The sequence below is a fragment of the Malania oleifera genome, chromosome 2 (genome assembly GCF_029873635.1).
Source record: "Malania oleifera isolate guangnan ecotype guangnan chromosome 2, ASM2987363v1, whole genome shotgun sequence".
NCBI lineage: Eukaryota > Viridiplantae > Streptophyta > Magnoliopsida > Santalales > Ximeniaceae > Malania > Malania oleifera.
Window position 1 is genome coordinate 83,094,016 of NC_080418.1, and position 18,393 is coordinate 83,112,408.

An 18,393-nucleotide genomic window follows, 5' to 3' on the forward strand; every position below is an offset into this window, starting at 1 on the left:
ATCATTGGATTCTAGCATATGCTAAATTCATGGATGATCAACAAGACTCTAATAACGAATAGATTAAAGCTCAAGACACAACCCAAACAAAAACAAAGTATTCAACAACTCTGCCATTTGCCTCTTAATCATCTCAACGTCTGAAATAGTTGGTTGATAAATATTGAGTTCCTCCCACATATGCTTCTTAGTACTACAATACTCACTAGTGGAGCTACCTTATTTGTCATACATGAAAAACTACTCATACACGTCAAAACACAAGTTTAATTTTATCTTCTGAGAAACTTCACGAAGATCATCCCATGTGGCTTTGATTGTTCAACGAAACATTAATGCAAAAGGGAAGTCCAAATATCAGTTGCATTTTCATCCAACATAAAAGCAGTGCCTCAGACCACAACAACTTGTTGGAGAATCAAACAATTTGATGGTTGTAATCTGTATGTTAAACATCACCCAATGCTCTCTGCAGAGGCCATCAGAACCACCATCAATACACTACAATCAGCCCGCTCCAGTATCAGGAACGAACAGAAAACGACGAAGCAGAGTCAGGCAGCAGACGCTAACACAGAACTGCACTCCGAATTTTCAGTCTTCCAGAACTCCTAGAGGCAACTATGACTGCAGAACTGAAGTTATGATATCCTAGGAGGAATCGCAGACATAAATAGTCTCTCACACATCTTGTCAAAATTGGCCTGGACTACAAAGAACATAGCAGAGCACACTCTGATCCCACAGAACAGGACAGACCACAAAAAAAGACCACAAGCATTTGTAAAGTATCATCACTCAACCAGCAGAGGAAACATCAGAACAGCAACAGCAGTCCACCTGAAACAGTAGGGTGTTGACTTTAAATGAGTAAACTACCAAAAGCCACACAAAACCCAAAAGAATGGATCCACAGATGAGAGAAAGATAAGAAACCCTAAACGACTCTCAAACCATAATTAAAGAAATAAATAAATAAATGAACTCTACTTAAGAGGACACAAGGGAGGGAAAAGTAGAGGACGAGAAAGTCCGTAACTACAACAGACTAATCAGGTTCAGAGAAGTTTATTGCTCTGGTACCATGCTTTAAATCTGACATAAATTGAACACTGAATGAAAATTACAGTACACAGGATTAGAGAGGGAGAAAAGAAGAATAGAAGAAGACAAGAGAGAGAGAGAGAGAGAGAGAGAGAGAGAGAGAGAGAGAGAGAGAGAGAGAGAGAGAGAGCCTAGTCTGCAGTTTCTGGTGCATACATCCAGTTCCACGTCTGCCTCTTATTTATCTATCATAAAAAATACATAAGAATAAAATACCCCCACTCATCACCTAAATACCTAATAACATATTCTCTTCTAACAGAAATATATCTAGCCCAAGTAATGTGTAATAGAACTAGTGTGAGCATTTGTAACATGTAAGCCCATAACTCCTTTCTTTTTTCCTTAAATCAAATGATGGATGTAGAGTTCAATTTTGGACATATATTTGGCTTGGGGATGTTTGCTTGCCTGTTGGTTTTCCTTCCATTTTTCGTCTCTCATTGCATCCAAATGCACCTATTCCTTTGTTTTATAGGAAACAAAAAATGTGCTGAGAAAGAAGAATGTACAAAGAGGATCCTCTAAAAGGGAAAAAGAAAAAGACAAATAAAAGAACCCCAAGACTAAGTCAAAAGAGCCAATCGATAGCATTGAATACCAGAAAAATCCATATTGCCAAAACAGCGCATAGTGAATACTCACATGGATGCAAAAAAACATATTCATGTTCCAAATCAAATCTGGAGAGTAGCCATGAATTTGAAAATTTGGGAATTTATTTCTTCCCAGCTAAATAACCTAAATAACAACAACAATTGCATAACACCACAAAATCCCTATGTTTTTACACCTTCCAAAACCTCCAATCAGAAAACAACAGAGGCTCCAATGAATAAGGACACATATAACACTCTCTCCATGAACCAAATAGTTTGTTCCATTAATATCAAGCTACATAGCAACATACCCAAGAGTGTCCATATCATACATAAATGGTCATGGTAAGGATAATATCTAGATCACAGTCCCAAGATCTAGTCCTCCTTGGAGCGTGGGCGCAGTAGGACCAACATTCAATAATGGCCTCTTTGAATGAAATTTGTTAAGCTAAAGGGATTCAAGTACCTTGAAAAAAAAAGTTATTTAAAGGGAAAGATACCACTACCAAATCATTTTCTTATGAAATAACTTTCTTTAAAAATCTATAAATTATGAGGAAGGAATTATACCATGAAAGGATGCCAATTTAAATACTCTATTACTCATATCCACAGCAAGTCCTTCTGAAACACGGAAAAACCCAGCCCTTGACATCATTGCAGTGCCATGGCCAATATAAAGGCCCTTTCGTTCAAAATAATGAGGATCTACAAACAATAAAAATTGAGTCAAACTCTTAAGTCATCCAATAAATTTGCCTAGAGATAATTTCAGCTGAAAAGAAAAATGGAAAAACCACGTAATGATCAGAATCATATTTCCTACAAAATGAATGGAGGGAAAATATATGTGCAAAAAATTAAAACTGGGAATTGTGTTGAGATGACATAACTGCATGCTTGTATTTTTTTTAATGTCATGAAATCCATATCACCAGCCTCACATTCAATATAAAGTTTGGGAAACCCCAAAGGAACAACCCACCCACAGGAACAGTGCATCCACGCCTCCATGCATCAAATGATTCCGTGATGGTTAAACACTCAAGGCAATCCCAACTCAAACCTGGACGACTTGCTTGCCCCCTTCTGGGCACTACATATTTGGGAACATTTTGGTTTGTGTTGTCTATGGGGAGATAAATTAACAAAAAAGAGAGAATGGCCGTTCTCTCTTCCTCCCCTCTCCCCTCTTGTAGCCCTTGGATTTGTCTGGTTTGTGTTCAATCATAGCCCCTGCTCACCATAAGACAGGAGGCTCGCATCGGACAGTCAGATGGAAGGGAAATCCTTCAATCTGCATTTAGAGAGCATGGGCGAGGTGCGGGTGTTTAATTTTTGTTGTTCGAAAAGAACTCCTTTTGCAATCAATGAGTTAGGATTTCTTTGGCAGCAGTGCAGTGGTTAACTGATGGTCTGTCTTCAGTATTTGACAAGCTGGGGAGTTTCTCTCATAAAGAAAAACAGTGTCACAATCCAAGCTTGTTCAGGGCATTATGCTTGCGTGTGACCACTTGCCTTGTGTGCATGAGATGGGTAACCATCATGTAAATAGTAGTATTGGTTTTATTCATTGAGTATGTCAACGCCTTTGTGTAAAATGTTGTACGACTCCTCAGTCAGTTTTATGTTTCCTAGAGCCAAAGCTAGAATAGAGCATTGAAGGCTCTTTAAGGGAGGTGAGTGTTCATCAAACATTGTAAAACTCACAAGCTTTTGTATACTTGTTTAGCCTACTTGCCTCCCTTGTTAAACACACATTGCCTATGGAGGTGTGTTAATGAATTTCGTTGCTTTAATGTTTACTGTGTGATTCACATTTTCTAACATGATTGCTTACTGCTTCTACTTACTTTGCATTCAATGATTGTGAATGTGTTCTTGTGGTAAACAGCAGTATACTTTCGGCTGACTAGTTAAGCAAGAATGCTTTAGCTAGTGTCATGCAGCCCTTCACAAGGTCTGAAAGTGTTCGGCTTGAGACACATGGAAGGTGCATTATTGGATGGTCATCAGATTGACAAGCAAGGGAAAGTTCTTGGAATAAGTTCGGGTGGAAACAGGATCTTTATTTTCATCCCAGCTGGGGCTCATGACGAAGGTTAGTGGGGAGTGTTGTGAGAGAGATTCATCCTTGGTCATGGAAGATAGCCATAAAGTGATTGGAATTGCTGGTACGTGGCAACAAGCACCTTGATCTTGGAAGTTGTATCACAGAAAGAGCATTTTCGTGTATAAAGTGTGGTGAAAATCTGCAGCAGAAGACTAATGCAGTTGATCTGGTACAGTTGGAACGTCAAGCTGAAGAGGTTGACTTCCGGCCTTCAACATAGGCACCTATGTGATGCAGGGGCAGCATCAAGGTTCTGCAGCCATGGAGAAATTAGAAGAGAAGGAAGGGGAAGGGAGGAGAGAGGAGATACCAGGGGGGGAACTCACGTTCAATTCAATTCAAATTCATCAACAAATGCCTATAACATGGCTTTTACACACGATTTAGCCTCTTCGCATGAAATTATATATAAACCCTTAAAACTACATTACATTACAAACATACCTCTACAATACGCAAATACTACAAACTAGCCCCCAAATACACATAATACTCTACTCATTTAACTAAGCACGTAATAAACTACTGACTTAAACCAACAATTCTTCGACCCTACTCAATTATTCTCCAGCGAAGATCTTCCCAAGGTCTTGCTTCTGTCCTACATCACTATGGTTTCACAAGTGGCTGCTCAGGGGTTGAAGATGAGGTGATCTGAAGCTGGATCTCTCACTTTGCATTAGATCTGGACCACTTGTTGGGTAATGTGGTTTCTTCAGGTTTAAGCCTGGATTGGTTCAAGTAACATCTCAGTTGGGAGTTAACACGGCCCACGGTAAGATATAGTTAAATGGGCCTACAATTCAGGCACAATTATCTGACCTGTGTCAAACTTAGGAAGCTCTATGCAACAGGGCCATTCTACTTTCTCAGGCCCAGCAACTTGGACCTAGTAACAATCAGACCCAAAGTTCAAATTACAGCTTCAATGGGCAGCCTATGGATATATTTCCTTCTCTGAAACAAGCCCAAGTTCCACCTTCTGCTTCACAGAAGGAGAAAGATCAGGCACACACCTTCAGTTCATTGGAAAGAGACTTCAATCAAACTAGGCTTGAAGGACAAGAGATGGTGAAAGCTAGACTCGAATCCATTAACTCTGGGAGTATGGTTGATGGTGCCGCACGTTTAGTTGGAGAGCAAACTCGTGCACAGAAAAGAACTTCAAGTGAATCTCCAGGGATGGAAGTTGAAAAATACAAAGGATTTAGAAGTGTTATTTGGAAGGTTAAAGTTTCGCCAAAAATTAAAGTGTTTGCTTGGTTGGTTGTGCTTAACAAAATTAATACCAATAACTTGCTGCAGATTAGGAGACATTTGAAGGCTCTCTCTCCAGATGTTTATAATAGGGTTTCCGAAACAGTCACTCATCTCTTTTTGCATCATGATTTTGAATGGACGATTTGGAAAAATTTGTTTGGTTTTATGGAAGAGAACAGTGGAAAACTTGTTAATTACTTCTTCTGCAGGCTTTGAAAGAAGGATAGGGCAGCTCTATTGAAGTGTAGCAAGTATGCAGTTTTATGAGGTTTATGGGAATGTAATGTGTAGATTTTTTCTGGGAAGAAGTTAAATTCGCATTTGGTGCGCGAAAAGATTCATTTTTTTACTTCATTATGGTGTTGTCGAGTTTGGAAATTTCAGGGAAGCTAGTTTTCGGGATTTAAATAGGGATTGGAAGAACTGGTTGGCTTGATTTCTGATTTTTGCTGTCTTAGTTTTTTTCTGCTTTGTTCCATATTTTTTTTGGGAGACTTCTTATTCCCCCTCCTAATAAATTATTTCCCTATTAATGAAATTTCTTTTTCTATCAAAAAAAAATGAGGAAAAAATTCAAAAAGAAGCGAGAGCATTCTGATGATTGTAATATAGTGCCGAAGTTATTGAGAGACAGAAGTATGCACGGTGGAAGATCCAAATGTTAGGAAGGTGAGCTAGCGGAAAGGGCTAGCAAAGGTAAGATCTCTCGGATAATGATAGTGACGTCCTCAGTGAGTTTGATTGTTATGAGAAGTTGCTTATGGATGAGATTTGGGAACAATATGGATATGGTTCTGAATCTTCTGATTTATTTGTGGATTTATCGTGCATGTTGCTGTCCCCGATGGAAGCAGTGTAGAAGGTTTCTATTTTTGAGGAAGATGGATTCACTAATAATAACAGTGTGAGGATGGGGATTCTACATTTCTTCCTAGCCCTGTGGAGGAGATTTCTACGAAGGATTAGCTCAGCAATTAATGGATAAGTCTGATCCTGGAGGAAATGAAGCGTTTCGATGGTGGTAAAAGTAAGGCAAAGAAGGGCCAGAAGGGACTAGCTCATTTCAAGTGCTCTGCAAACTACAATGGTTAGGGATTAAAGAGGGGTTTTCTTGGTTAATTTTGTTTGTTTTTACTTCACTGTTTATGTTTTCTTTCTCTGTTTATTATAATTTTTTTTGTTTTTGGAGGACTTTCTGTCCCCACTTAGGATTGTAATTTCACTTTTCTCTATCTAATACATCTTTCATTCTTGAAAAAACTTGTATTGTCAATGGGTTGTCTCTATTTCCAAAAAAAAAAAAAGCCAAAAAATGGTTAAGTTTCTTGGAAGCATGTTGCTCCCATTTTTAGGAACTAAAATACATGTTACCAAACATCTTTCCCAAAGTCGGTTTTTAAAAATGTGGAAAGCACCGACCAATGTATTTCCACAAAACACGATTAATTTGCTAAAATATTGCAATATGCACTTCCACAAAACAGCACAATGCATTAAACTGGTATCAAGTTCACTCTAACACTAAAGCAGCTAATTTCAACAAACTAAAAAAATAAAAAATAATAATAATCTTCCTGATCAAACTATCATTTCCAAAAACAAAAAAACAAAAAAAAGGAATGGCATTAAGGTTTCCAGTGAATCTCAATCTGAATGATACTGCAGAATAACTGAATAGCACAATATAGTCTTGCCTGTCTCAAATCCTTGTAGAACAGTCCCCCTAGTTATACCAATGCTCCATCCACCATCAAGACCAGGCTGCTCCACAGCAACTGAAACCGCAACTGGATCCCCTTTCTCAACGTGAGCACTACAAGCTAATATACCAGGAACATATACCTGCAGATAAACTACCATAAAAAATTAGACAAAAGAAGCCCCATCATCCAACCATCCAGGCCTACAAAAGCTTTTATCTAATGCACAGCAATGATCAGCTCAGAAAAACATACTTACTATACATAAAAAATTTTAACAACTACTAAATGAACACATCAAACAGTAAATTTGTGGGTGCTAATCCTTTTACCAAGCGTAACAAGCAACAAACTACTGTAGCAAGATCCAGGGCTGAACCAAACACCTAGCTGTGGTTCATACTGTTAATGAGCTTGTGTGGTTGAAGTACGTCAAAGATGGATTTTTTGGTGAGGAAGCCTATAGATATTTCTTTTGATAATCAAGCGGCCATTTATATTGCTATCAACCCAATCTTTCATGAGGACAAAGCACACTGACAGACATTTTTTTAGGGATGCTGTGATGAAGAAAAGGACTTCATTTTGTGAATTCTAAGGATTAGAAAATTTTATTTATTTAAACCCGCCTTGTCTAATTATAACAAGATCAGGGTAGGTGGTGTGCATGAGGGTAACATATCCTCCGTATTTTTTATCATTAATATAAGAAGGGCTGACCTGGAGATGTACATTTCTCTGAGGTCTGTACCTTTCTCCAAGGTCTGGCTGTCACTCCATCTCCACTCTAAAATACTCTGCTCTCTCTTAGAGAAGCTGTTCAAAGACTTGATGCCTAGGTAACAATGGAGAAGCACTGGTGATGTGCCAAAGCCGCCCGCCCTCTATGATGGCAAAAAATAAGAGTGCAAAAGATAACTAGGAGGAGAAATTCAGGATAAAAAGTCCAATATCAACAAACTTTAGCAATTGTTTCTGGCATCAACAAACCTAGTCGGACTAAAGGCTTGTTGTTGCTGGACTAAAGGCTTGTTGTTGCTGTTGTTGTATCAACAAACTTTAGCAAAATATACTAGAAACTCAGAAAATTGGTAGGGTTAAAAATCAGCAATTCAGAAGTGGAGTAAGATACTTTATACCACATGTCAGACAAATGCCTGAAAGTACTTGGAAACAATATTCACATAGCAGCATATAGTTCCCATTTAGATGCTAAAGCTAGAGCTTACCTGAGCACCTCGAAGAACTGCCTCTGCACATTTACGGCTCACAATTACCTCCTTCAGAGGTCTCTCATGAGCATAACCATAATCAATTGTGTGTGGTCCTGACCCTCTAACAAACACAACATAGTCTAACCCAGGTAAATGACACTTAACAATGGGACCAGTAGGTAAGCTTTCCTTCCAGGGATATAAATCTTCAGACAGTCCCAAGACTGCATTCTCAGAGTCATGTGAATTCTTGCAGAAACTAGATTCTTCTGGAAAGTTTCTTTGATTCTGGCTCACATCAGATTTGGAAATGGCATCACATTTGTCTAAGTTTATGCTGTCAACGGCATTTCCAAGCCCAGTTTCCTGAATAATAGCCCATAGCTTCTCAATAACAGCATCACTTGTAGACTTGAGTGTATTCACACGAATACAAGAATATCGAGATGGACACCTAAACAGATGAAAAAAGAAAAACGAAAAAAAAAAAAAATAAGTTGTGAAAATAGAAGAAATAATGTAATGGAACGGAGCAAGGTGTCATATTAAATATCGTATAATTTAGAGTTTAAAGAGTAAAGACCTAATGCAGTGAAATAACTGAGTAGCAAGGAATCATGATTAAGTGGCCTGAAAATGCACCTGCAGAGGATACCATGAATGTTGGGGATTTCAAATGAAAACTCTTATTTATGCTAAATAAGTGATGGATAATTTGTTAGTGAAGAAGCCAATCTCAAATATTTTCTGGAGTACAGGTTCAGTTGTACATATATAGCTTTTTAAAGCAATTTGATAACAATAACAGCACAAAAATGTAGGAAGTCAATGAAAACAAAAGGAGGGACTTCTTCAGTTTGCATTGTATTGCAATTGATCCAAGGGAATCATCCAAGTATAAAAGAAAAGACAGACATATATTACAAGAAGATCCATGAATCCAGCTGAAGGAAAGAAAGCCATCTGCTCTTGACTCTTTCCAAAGAGGTTTCAATTCCCTTAGAAGCCATGGAATTTCTTATTTCTCTGTCTCCACGGAAGTCAAAACACTACCAGAGGGATGATGTCCCCAAGGTTTTTATTGAATCTTCTGCATGCTGAACCTCTCCAAGCCTTCAGCTCATTTTCTATGTTTTCAGCTGCAACATATTTCACCCCCAGAGTTGCAGAAATTGAACTCCGGAGTCTTCATGCAACTACAGTGCAAAAGTAAATGGCTAACAGATACTTCCTGATTTTCACACTAACGCCTGTTAACTTGTGCACCACCCACTCCTCATACAGTTACCCAGAGCAAGAACTTCCCCCAAGTGGCCTCCCATGTGAAGAAGGCAGTCTTAGGAGGATCTTCACGGGAGGCCTGCTATGGCAGTTTCCTCAGTTACCAGCCAGCTTTGCATCAAAAGCCACAACAGTTAATCTTTCTGTTCTGGGATAGAACACAGCCACCATGTCCTGCCCTCTTCCTTTCACCCACTTTCGTGCAGCTTCTTACTCAAACTTAGAAACTGTTCTAGCTCAAAGTAAAGAAAGAAACATCCTCAGAGCAATTAGGCTAGAACAAGAGATGAAGAAAAAAAAAAGTTGAGAGAACTTGGGAAAGCTTCAAAAAGAAAGCTGAAAGCTTATCTATGAAGTCCAATTGCTCATGCAAGAACTATATAGATAATTAAATAGATTATAGAAAGAGACAGATCAAAGTGCCTAATTGTAGAAAAATAAGAACAATCCATGTGTAAATAATATCCTGGGGAATTTATGGTTGCCCATAGTTCTATGATCTATCACTTGCTGAGGATTACGCTTTAGTCAAGTAAGTGTAGTTGAGATGCTTTTAATTTGAGCACAGAGGTCATTTCTAGCTTTGATAAGCTTGTGGGTTATAAGATTTAGAGTGGCCAGTGAAATTCTTTTAGGTGGTAATCCTCACTCAAGATTTAGGGATCTTCTGGCTGCTAAGGATTCTAAACATCTTGATGGGTGAAAGGGTGTTCATTTTTCCTTGGGGAATAATATTAATTTAATACAAGCATGACTTTTGTTTTTCTGTAGAATCTTGTGAACAGACAGATCACCTCATATTGTGAAAATTTCTTTCAACTCAAGAAAAAGTGATGCTTGTGGATGTGGGAAGGAGACATCAAAGATTGAAGAATTCAGGAAAAGGGGTTGGCAAAAGTTTGCATCCAAAGGATGTTCAATAAACAGACTCCATGTAGAAAATCCAGCTCTGCCATCCTTTGCCACTTTGGCATAAGGATTAACATTTCTATTAAGATGCAGATGAATGGCAACTCCCAATTTGGGAGGAGAAGCACAAGAGTAAATGCCATCCAATGGGAGGATTACTAGATCAACAAGAGGCCAAGAATAATGTTAACAGACACAACCCTAACTTGCAGATTCTAGGAAAATAGCATATGGAGAACTTCTAATTCAGCTGAATGATGGGCATTCTACGTATTGCATGAGATGGTTTTTCCCTTCTAAATCTCCACATCTTTCCTGTGTTCAGTGAAAAAGAGTGCTCCTTTAAGTGAACAACGGAAAGCTTTTGAAAAAATCAAGAAAATCCTTCCCACCCAAACCACTATGAAAGTGTCAATTAAAGATCTTCCATGAGATTTTATTTTTCCTTTACCAAATAATACAGTGGGTGCTTTGTGTACATAAGAACTAGAAGAACTAGAATTCCCAATCTATTATTTGAATTCATTTCTACATGGAAGTGAATTTAATTACTCAGCTATTGAGAAACACTGCATCGGACTCGTCCTTGCCACTCAAAAAAATAAGTCATTATGTCTTTACCCCCAAGTTGTTTGATTACTAAGTCTAAACTGATGAAATATCTTCTCACCAAACTAGCAATATCAGAAAGAATAGCTAAGTGGTTATTATTGCTTAGGGAGTATGACATTACCATCATTCTGCCCCCAAGGCAATCAAGTCCTAAGCTCTTAGCTCTTCCACACCTTCTTGCTCAATTCCCCTCTCAACAAGATAAAGTCATATCCATGGCCTTAAATTTCCACAAAATTGTATAAATTTCCATCAAAATTTCCGCTTTCCATCAACCCCAAAATCGAAATGGCAATCAATTTCCGTCTTATCAAATTCCCTTTGAAATTTCAATGAATCATCCAAAATTTATCAAGATCTTGAAATTTTAGCAAAACTAATTGAAATTTTTTAACTATGGAATGAAATTTCCTTGGAATTCAAATGTGAGATTGAACGTAGAGTTAAATTTCTCTCTTAATTTATCTTTATTGTTACTACAACCAAAGAGTATTACAAGGGCTTTTGAACTTATATGAAAATTAAATTTTGATATAGTAACAAGATTTTATTTAACCATTTATTTCTAATTATCATTATTTGTATAATAAATCATATTTAATTGAATTATGAATTTCATTTATATTAACTAAATATATTTAATATGAATACTATATTGCAGCTACTACACCCCATACACAACAAACCTGTCATCAATGTATTTAATTTATAATATATTAGCTCTAAAACTAGTATCATTATGTTTATTAACTATTTTCTAAAGTCTCATAAAACAATTCCATACCTTGCTACTAATTTCCTTCATTTTTAAAATCGAAATCAAAATTTCCATAAAATTTATGTACTTTTAAATCTTCGAAATTTTAGTTGAAACAGGAATTTAAGATCTTGCTAGGAACCATCTTAATATAAGTAGGAGGAAATATTTTGTGGATTATAGGATGGTGAAGCGTGATTATTGATTATTGATACCAATTACGCGGACTCAATGATAACATAGACGTATGTCTATAACATCTTAGTCTAAGTCTCCTCAAATTTCAATCTTCATCCTATACAAAGAGCTCAGCTACAAAGGGCTGCTCTAGCTCACTACTGCTGGGTGTTAGCTACTACACTCCACACACAACATACCCATCATTGATGTATTTAATTTATACTATATTTGATCTAAAACTTGTATTACTATGTCTATTAACCATTTTCTAAATTCTCATAAAACAATTCCATACTTTCCACTAATTTCCATCATTTTTTAAAATTGAAATTGAAATTTCAAAGGAAATTTTTGTACTTTTAAAGCTTCAAAATTTTAGTTGAAACCTAAATTTAAGACCCTGGTCGTATCGTATCAAACACTATTACTAATGGGTTCCACAATAAAAACCTCCTTATATCAATCTCTGGAATTTATACTTTGATGCTTGGGAGGAGGTGACAGAATAGTACTTACACCCCAGGCCCAGGGGATGTATCCCTCAAGTCGGGTTAAGAACTTATCTCAATGATCCTAGGTTGCGAAACCCACTTCCTAGAGCCAAATCAAGAACCTACCTCTTTGTTCTAGATCAAGGATCATCCTCCATGGCATCCACGATACTTTGATGGCTCTTCAACATACTCGAGAAAAGGTTTCAAAATAGTCATGATACCCCCCACCCCACAAAATTCAGAGGATGTCTCCCAAGGGTCATATCGAGAACTTATCCCCATGCTCTTGGGTCAAAAAACACTCCCTCAAGGATCATCCTACTTGGCATCGATGATTTATACTTCGATGGGTCTTCAACATCCTTAGGAGGAGGTGCCGAAACAATATTTATACAAACAAGTTCAAAGGATGTCTTCCTAGGATTAGATCAAGAATTTATCGCCCTAATCCCAAATTGAGAAAGCACTCCCTAGAGCCAAGTCACAAACCTCCTCCCTGGTTCTAGTTTGAAGATCATCCTCCCTAGCATCCATGATTTATAGAGTGATGGCCCTTAAACATCCTTAAGAGGACGGCCAAGATAGTACTTACACCCTCAAGCGAAAAGGATGTCTCCCTAGGGTCAAGTCAAGAACTAACCTCTTTGTTCTAGATCAAGGATCATCCTCCATGACATCCACGATACTTTGATGGCTCTTCAACATACTCGAGATGAGGTTCCAAAATAGTCATGATACCCCCCGCCCCACAAAATTCAGAGGATGTCTCCCAAGGGTCATATCGAGAACTTATCCCCGTGCTCTTGGGTCAAAAAACACTCCCTCAAGGATCATCCTCCTTCACATCCATGATTTATACTTCGATGGCTCTTGAACATCCTTAGGAGGAGGTGCTGAAAGAATATTTATACACCCAAGTTCAAAGGATATCTTCCTAGAATTAGATCAAGAACTTATCGCCCTAATCCAAAATTGAGAAAGCACTCCCTAGAGCCAGGTCACGAACCTCCTCCCTGGTTCTAGGTTGAAGATCATCCTCCCTAGCATCCATGATTAATAGAGTGATGGCCCTTCAACATCCTTAGGAGGACAGCCAAGATAGTACTTACATCCTCAAGTGTAGGATGTCTCCCCAGGGTCAAGTCAAGAACTAATCTCCCTGATACATAGTCGAGAAACCACTCCTTGGAGCCAAGTCAAAACCCTACATCCCTTGCCCTAGGTTAAGTATCATCCTCCTTGGAATCCTTGCCTTCTGAAGGTCCAAATCAAGAATTGATCTTCCAAATAAGGGCCAAAAAACCCTTTAATGGTCACTCATAGTACACCAATCTTGTCAAATGTCGAGATTCTATCTTCTAAGCAACAAGTAGAGATCCAATTTCCCTACCCTACAATCACTCTCAAGATTCAATCTGTGTATGTATTTATAGTGATTCAAATCTTATTGTCAAGAAAATGTGAATCATAATAGGTTTTCTGTATTTCTTGAATGAATCATCTCTACAAGCCGATACTTTATACTTATAATACAATCAGGTATGCTAAAGATGGAAACAATCTCCTAAAATAATCTCTCTTAATAATAGACAATTCTCTGCATAAATATCCCCTAAATCACTCCAAGATACGTAGGATTTCTACACTACCCCTCAAGTTGGATCATAGATATTGATCATATCCAACTTGCAGATGAAATCATCAAAACTCTGTCGGGCTAACCCTTCGGTAAAGATGTCTGCTGTTTGTTCCTTGGTAGGAACATAAGTCATACAAATGGTTCCTTCTTCAACCTTTTCTTTGATAAAGTGTCGGTTTATTTATACATGCTTAGGTCTATCGCGTTGAACTAGATTGAGAGAGTACTGATGACTGCTTTGTTATCACAGTAGAGTTTGATAGGGAATTTCATCGTGATCTGTAGTTCTTCCAAAAGTTTACGTAACCACAGTTCCTTCACATATCCCTTGTGCAACTGCCCTAAACTCAGCTTCAGCGCCACTTCGAGCCACTATATTTTGTTTTTTACTCCTCCAAGTCACCAAATTTCCCCATACAAAGGTACAATATCCGGTGGTAGACCTTCTACCTTCCGCTAATCCTGCCCAATCAGCATTTGTGAAAACTTCTACTTCCTTACTTTCACACTTCTTAAAGAAGAGTCTTTTGCCTGGAGAACCCTTAAGATACCTGAGAATCTTGTACACAGCCTCTAGGTGAGTCTTCTTTGGTGAATGCATGTGTTGGCTTACCACACTCACTGCAAATGCAATGTCGGGTCTGGTATGCGATAGATAGATTAGTTTACCAACCAATCTCTGATACCTCTCCTTTTCAACCGATATTCTGCAGTCTTCAACTCTCTTTACCTGCTTCAATGGAGGTTTCACTAGGTTTGCATCCAAGCATGCCAGTTTCGGTGAGGAGATCAAGGATATACTTTCGCTGAGAGACACTGATACCCTTTTTTAATCTAGCAACTTCCATTCCCAAGTACCGCATTCGTCCCAGGTCTTTAACTTCAAACTCAACAACTATGACTTTCTTTAATCTTTCCATATCCACTGTATCATCTCCAATTAGGATTATATCATCAACATACACAATCAGAATTGTTTTCTTCCCACTTTCAGACTATTGGAAAAACATAGTGTGATCTGATTGCCCTTGTCAATATCCTTGGTTCTTTATCACCTACACATATCTGTCGAACCATGCTCTAGGAGATTGTCGAGTCCATATAGGGACTTCTTGAGTTTACATACTCTGTTTTCTTCACCTTTCTGATTGAAACCCGGTGGTATCGTCATGTAGACTTCTTCTTCTAACTCGCCATTTAGAAATGCATTCTTAATGTCAAGTTGCTTAAGTAGCCAATCCAAGTTGGCTGCCAAGGACAGGAGAACTCGAACTATATTTAATTTTGACACCGGTGCAAACATCTTTGTGTAGTCAATGCCACAGGTCTATGTAAACGCTTTTGCAACAAGACGGGCTTTATACCGTTCAACTGTCCCATTAGCTCTATATTTCACTGTGAAGACCCATTTGCAGCCTACTAACTTCTTCCCTCTCGGCAAATTCATAACATCCCAAGTTCCGTTCTTTTCCAGGGCCCGCATTTCCTCCATGACGCTTCCCTCCATTCAGGAATCTCCAAGGCTTCCTAGATATTCTTTGGAATTTTTATCCTGTCAAGGTTAGAGGTAAAAGCACGACACCCTGTAGATAGAGTTTTATAAGACATGAATTTTGACCAGGGATAGAGGGTACATGACCTAATTTGTTTTCTAAAAGAAATGGATTAATTGATGTCATCGGGTGCAGACTTATCAGAGAGAAGTTCATGGTCATTTGGATTTAATACCTGCTCGGGATTGGGCATGGACTCATGGTTGCTCGGAGCTATTACCGGTTCCAACTCTCTTGGTGCCTCAGGTATGAGATTCTCCCTGTTCTTTGATTTTGGCTTCCTTGAGTAAACAAGTATCTCCTTGTTATTTTGTTTTTCTGCATCTCCCCCTGAGTTTAAGTGGTCTTTTGTACATGACAGATTAGGGAATGGTGTAGTGGTATTGACAGACTCAGTGTATGGCACAGATTCATCAACAGAGAAATCAAAGAACCGATCTTCACTCCAAATCTCCCCCAAAAGAGAGGGCTTTTGGAAGTAAGAAGTGGTTTCAAAAAACGTGACATCAAGGCTAACAAACAATTTTTTTGTGACAGGATCATAACATTTGTAGCCTTTCTGAGTAGGAGAGTAACCAATAAAAATGCACTTAATGGCACGAGGTTCCAATTTATCCCTATTGTGAGCATGAACATGTACAAATGCAATATACCCAAAAAATTTTAGGGAGAGATTGGAGTTGAGCCGAGAGTTGGGAAAACATTCTTGGAATTTTTGAAGAGTGGCAAAAGAAAAAACCCGACTAGGCATTCTATTAATGAGATATGTAGCTATTAAAATGGCATCACCCCAAAAATATTTTTTCATATTTGTAGTGAACATCAATGCCCAAGCTACTTCAAGAATATGCCTATTTTTGCATTCGGCAACCCCATTTTGTTGAGGCGTATCCACATAGGAACTTTGATGGATGATTCCATTTTCTTGAAGATAATTTCACAAGATATTATTGAAATATTATGTACCATTATCAGTACGCAAGATTTGAATGTGAATTTGGAATTGTGTTTGAATCATAGAGTGGAAATTGATAAAAATATAACAGACTTCAGTTTTATCTTTCAACAGGTAAACCCAATAAATACAAGTGTGATCATCAATAAAAGTAACAAACCATTTCGTGTGAGTGCGATTAAGAGAGCGTGAGGGCCCCCATAAATCACTGTGAATCATAGTAAAAGGTCTGGATGGTTTGCATGTGGATTTTGGAAAGAAATTACGTCAATGTTTTGCAAGTTCACAAATCTCACACTGAAAATTAGAAGACTTCTTATTTGAACAAATGGAAGGAAATAAACGTCTTAAGTATTGAAAATTTGGATGACCCATCCTACAATGCCATAACAAAATTTCACTATCCCTAGAAACAGATACAGAATCACAAATAGCAGTTTGACATTGTTCACTCATATTCGCCTCCTAAAAGTAGTAAAGTCCCTCACACTCCTTAGCACTACCAATCGTCGTCCCCGATGATAGGTCCTGGAAAATACAATGAGAGGAAACGAATTTAGCAAAGCAATTGGAATCTTATGTCAACTGGCTAATGGATAACAAATTGCAAAACAGCCTAGGGACGTGTAGGACAAATTCTAGAGTTATAGAGTTAGATACTCCCTTTGCCTGCAACAGATGAGAGTGATCCATCTGCAATTTTAACTTTCAAATTTCCAAGAAAGGTGAATAGGATGAGAACAGATGATAGGAATCGATCATATGATCAAAGGCACCATAATCAATTATCCATGGTGATTTGTAATGAGAGATGGTATTTAAGGGTGTCAAAAAATTATCTTAGTGGGCTAAAGAACCAGAAGGAACACGCGTGGAAGACTGACCCAATGCTTGAATGGTAGAGAACATTTTATAAAGTTGCTCCAACTGTTCTGGACTGAATGCGCCACTTGAAGTGGAATTATTATATTTCTCACCTTGTGGTTTCTCGGTTGGGTTATCAATAGCAGCTTGGTAGCCACGATTTTTTGGGATTTTGTCTCGGCTTCCAATCTGCGAGCTTCCCATGTATTTCCCAGCAATTATCTTTTGGGTGGCCCAACCTGCAGCAGTGCTCACACCAAGGTCTTCCTTTCTGCGTTTTATGGCTTGTCCCAACAGTAGTTCCTCTTGAAATGAGGGCAAACATTTTGGGCCCATTGTTTCCGATCAGAATCAGCTCCTTCAACATCACCTTGCAACGGTTCTCCTCTCGCCTCACCTTCGAGAAAACTTCCCAAGTTGAAGGCAAAGGACGTCGGTCGAGAATCCTCCTTCACACCTTGTCCAAGTCTTGGTTGAGTTTGGCCAAAAATTCGAACACCCATTCATTCTTGAGTCTTTTCTTGTATCGGGCAATGTCTCCAAGGCATTCACATTCTTCCTTAATGCTCAAGTCGAGTTCTTGCCAGAGATTCGTCATCTCCATATAGTAGTCTGTGACTTCTCTTTCTCCTTGCCGCATTTGCCATAGCCGAGTTTTGATCTCAAATATTTGAGAGAAGTTTTCAACGTCTGAGTATGTCATCGGTAGGAACAGATAGGTCTTGCCGATTGAAGGTTTCATGGAGTTCACCAGCCACGCAGTCACCATGGAGTTCTCAGACTTCCACTTCTGCAGAGCTACAGCGTCGGTTCAGGTGGGCTTCTTCTTCTCGCCGGTAAGGTAGCCTAACTTTCCTTTGCCGTCAATCACAAGTTTGATTGACAAAGCCCATTCACGAAAATTCTTTCCGTTCAGTCTCTCCATCAAGAGTGGGAAGGACGAGCTATCTAGCCCATTCAAATTCAAGGTGGAGGTGGCTTCAATCTTGCCATCGAGAGCTTCAGAGGTGCTCAACCCTCTGCTGTTGACGACTCCTTCTGCCATCGTTAACTAGGATTATAGAAACCCTAGCTCTGATACCATGAAATCAAAAAAGCTTGTTTGTATTTCTTGAATGAATCATCTGTACAAGCCGATACATTATACTGATAATAC

The 18,393-nt window shown here is 38.5% G+C and overlaps 1 protein-coding gene across 16 annotated transcripts in view; it reads right to left on the reverse strand.

Moving 5' to 3' along the window:
• The window catches only part of LOC131149194 (rRNA (cytosine-C(5))-methyltransferase NOP2C), a 169,378-nt gene that overhangs the window by 133,932 nt on the left and 17,053 nt on the right, over positions 1 to 18,393 (reverse strand). For all 16 annotated transcript variants that reach the window (XR_009135167.1, XR_009135166.1, XR_009135165.1 and 13 more), the window contains exons 3-5: positions 8,009 to 8,447; positions 6,774 to 6,921; positions 2,277 to 2,414 (exon numbers count right to left, since the gene is read on the reverse strand). Coding sequence is in view for 10 of the 16 variants with exons in the window: in XM_058099426.1 (XP_057955409.1) it covers positions 2,277 to 2,414; positions 6,774 to 6,921; positions 8,009 to 8,447 (725 nt within the window). In the remaining 6 variants the exon portion in view is untranslated. The remainder of the gene's footprint in view (positions 1 to 2,276; positions 2,415 to 6,773; positions 6,922 to 8,008; positions 8,448 to 18,393) is intronic.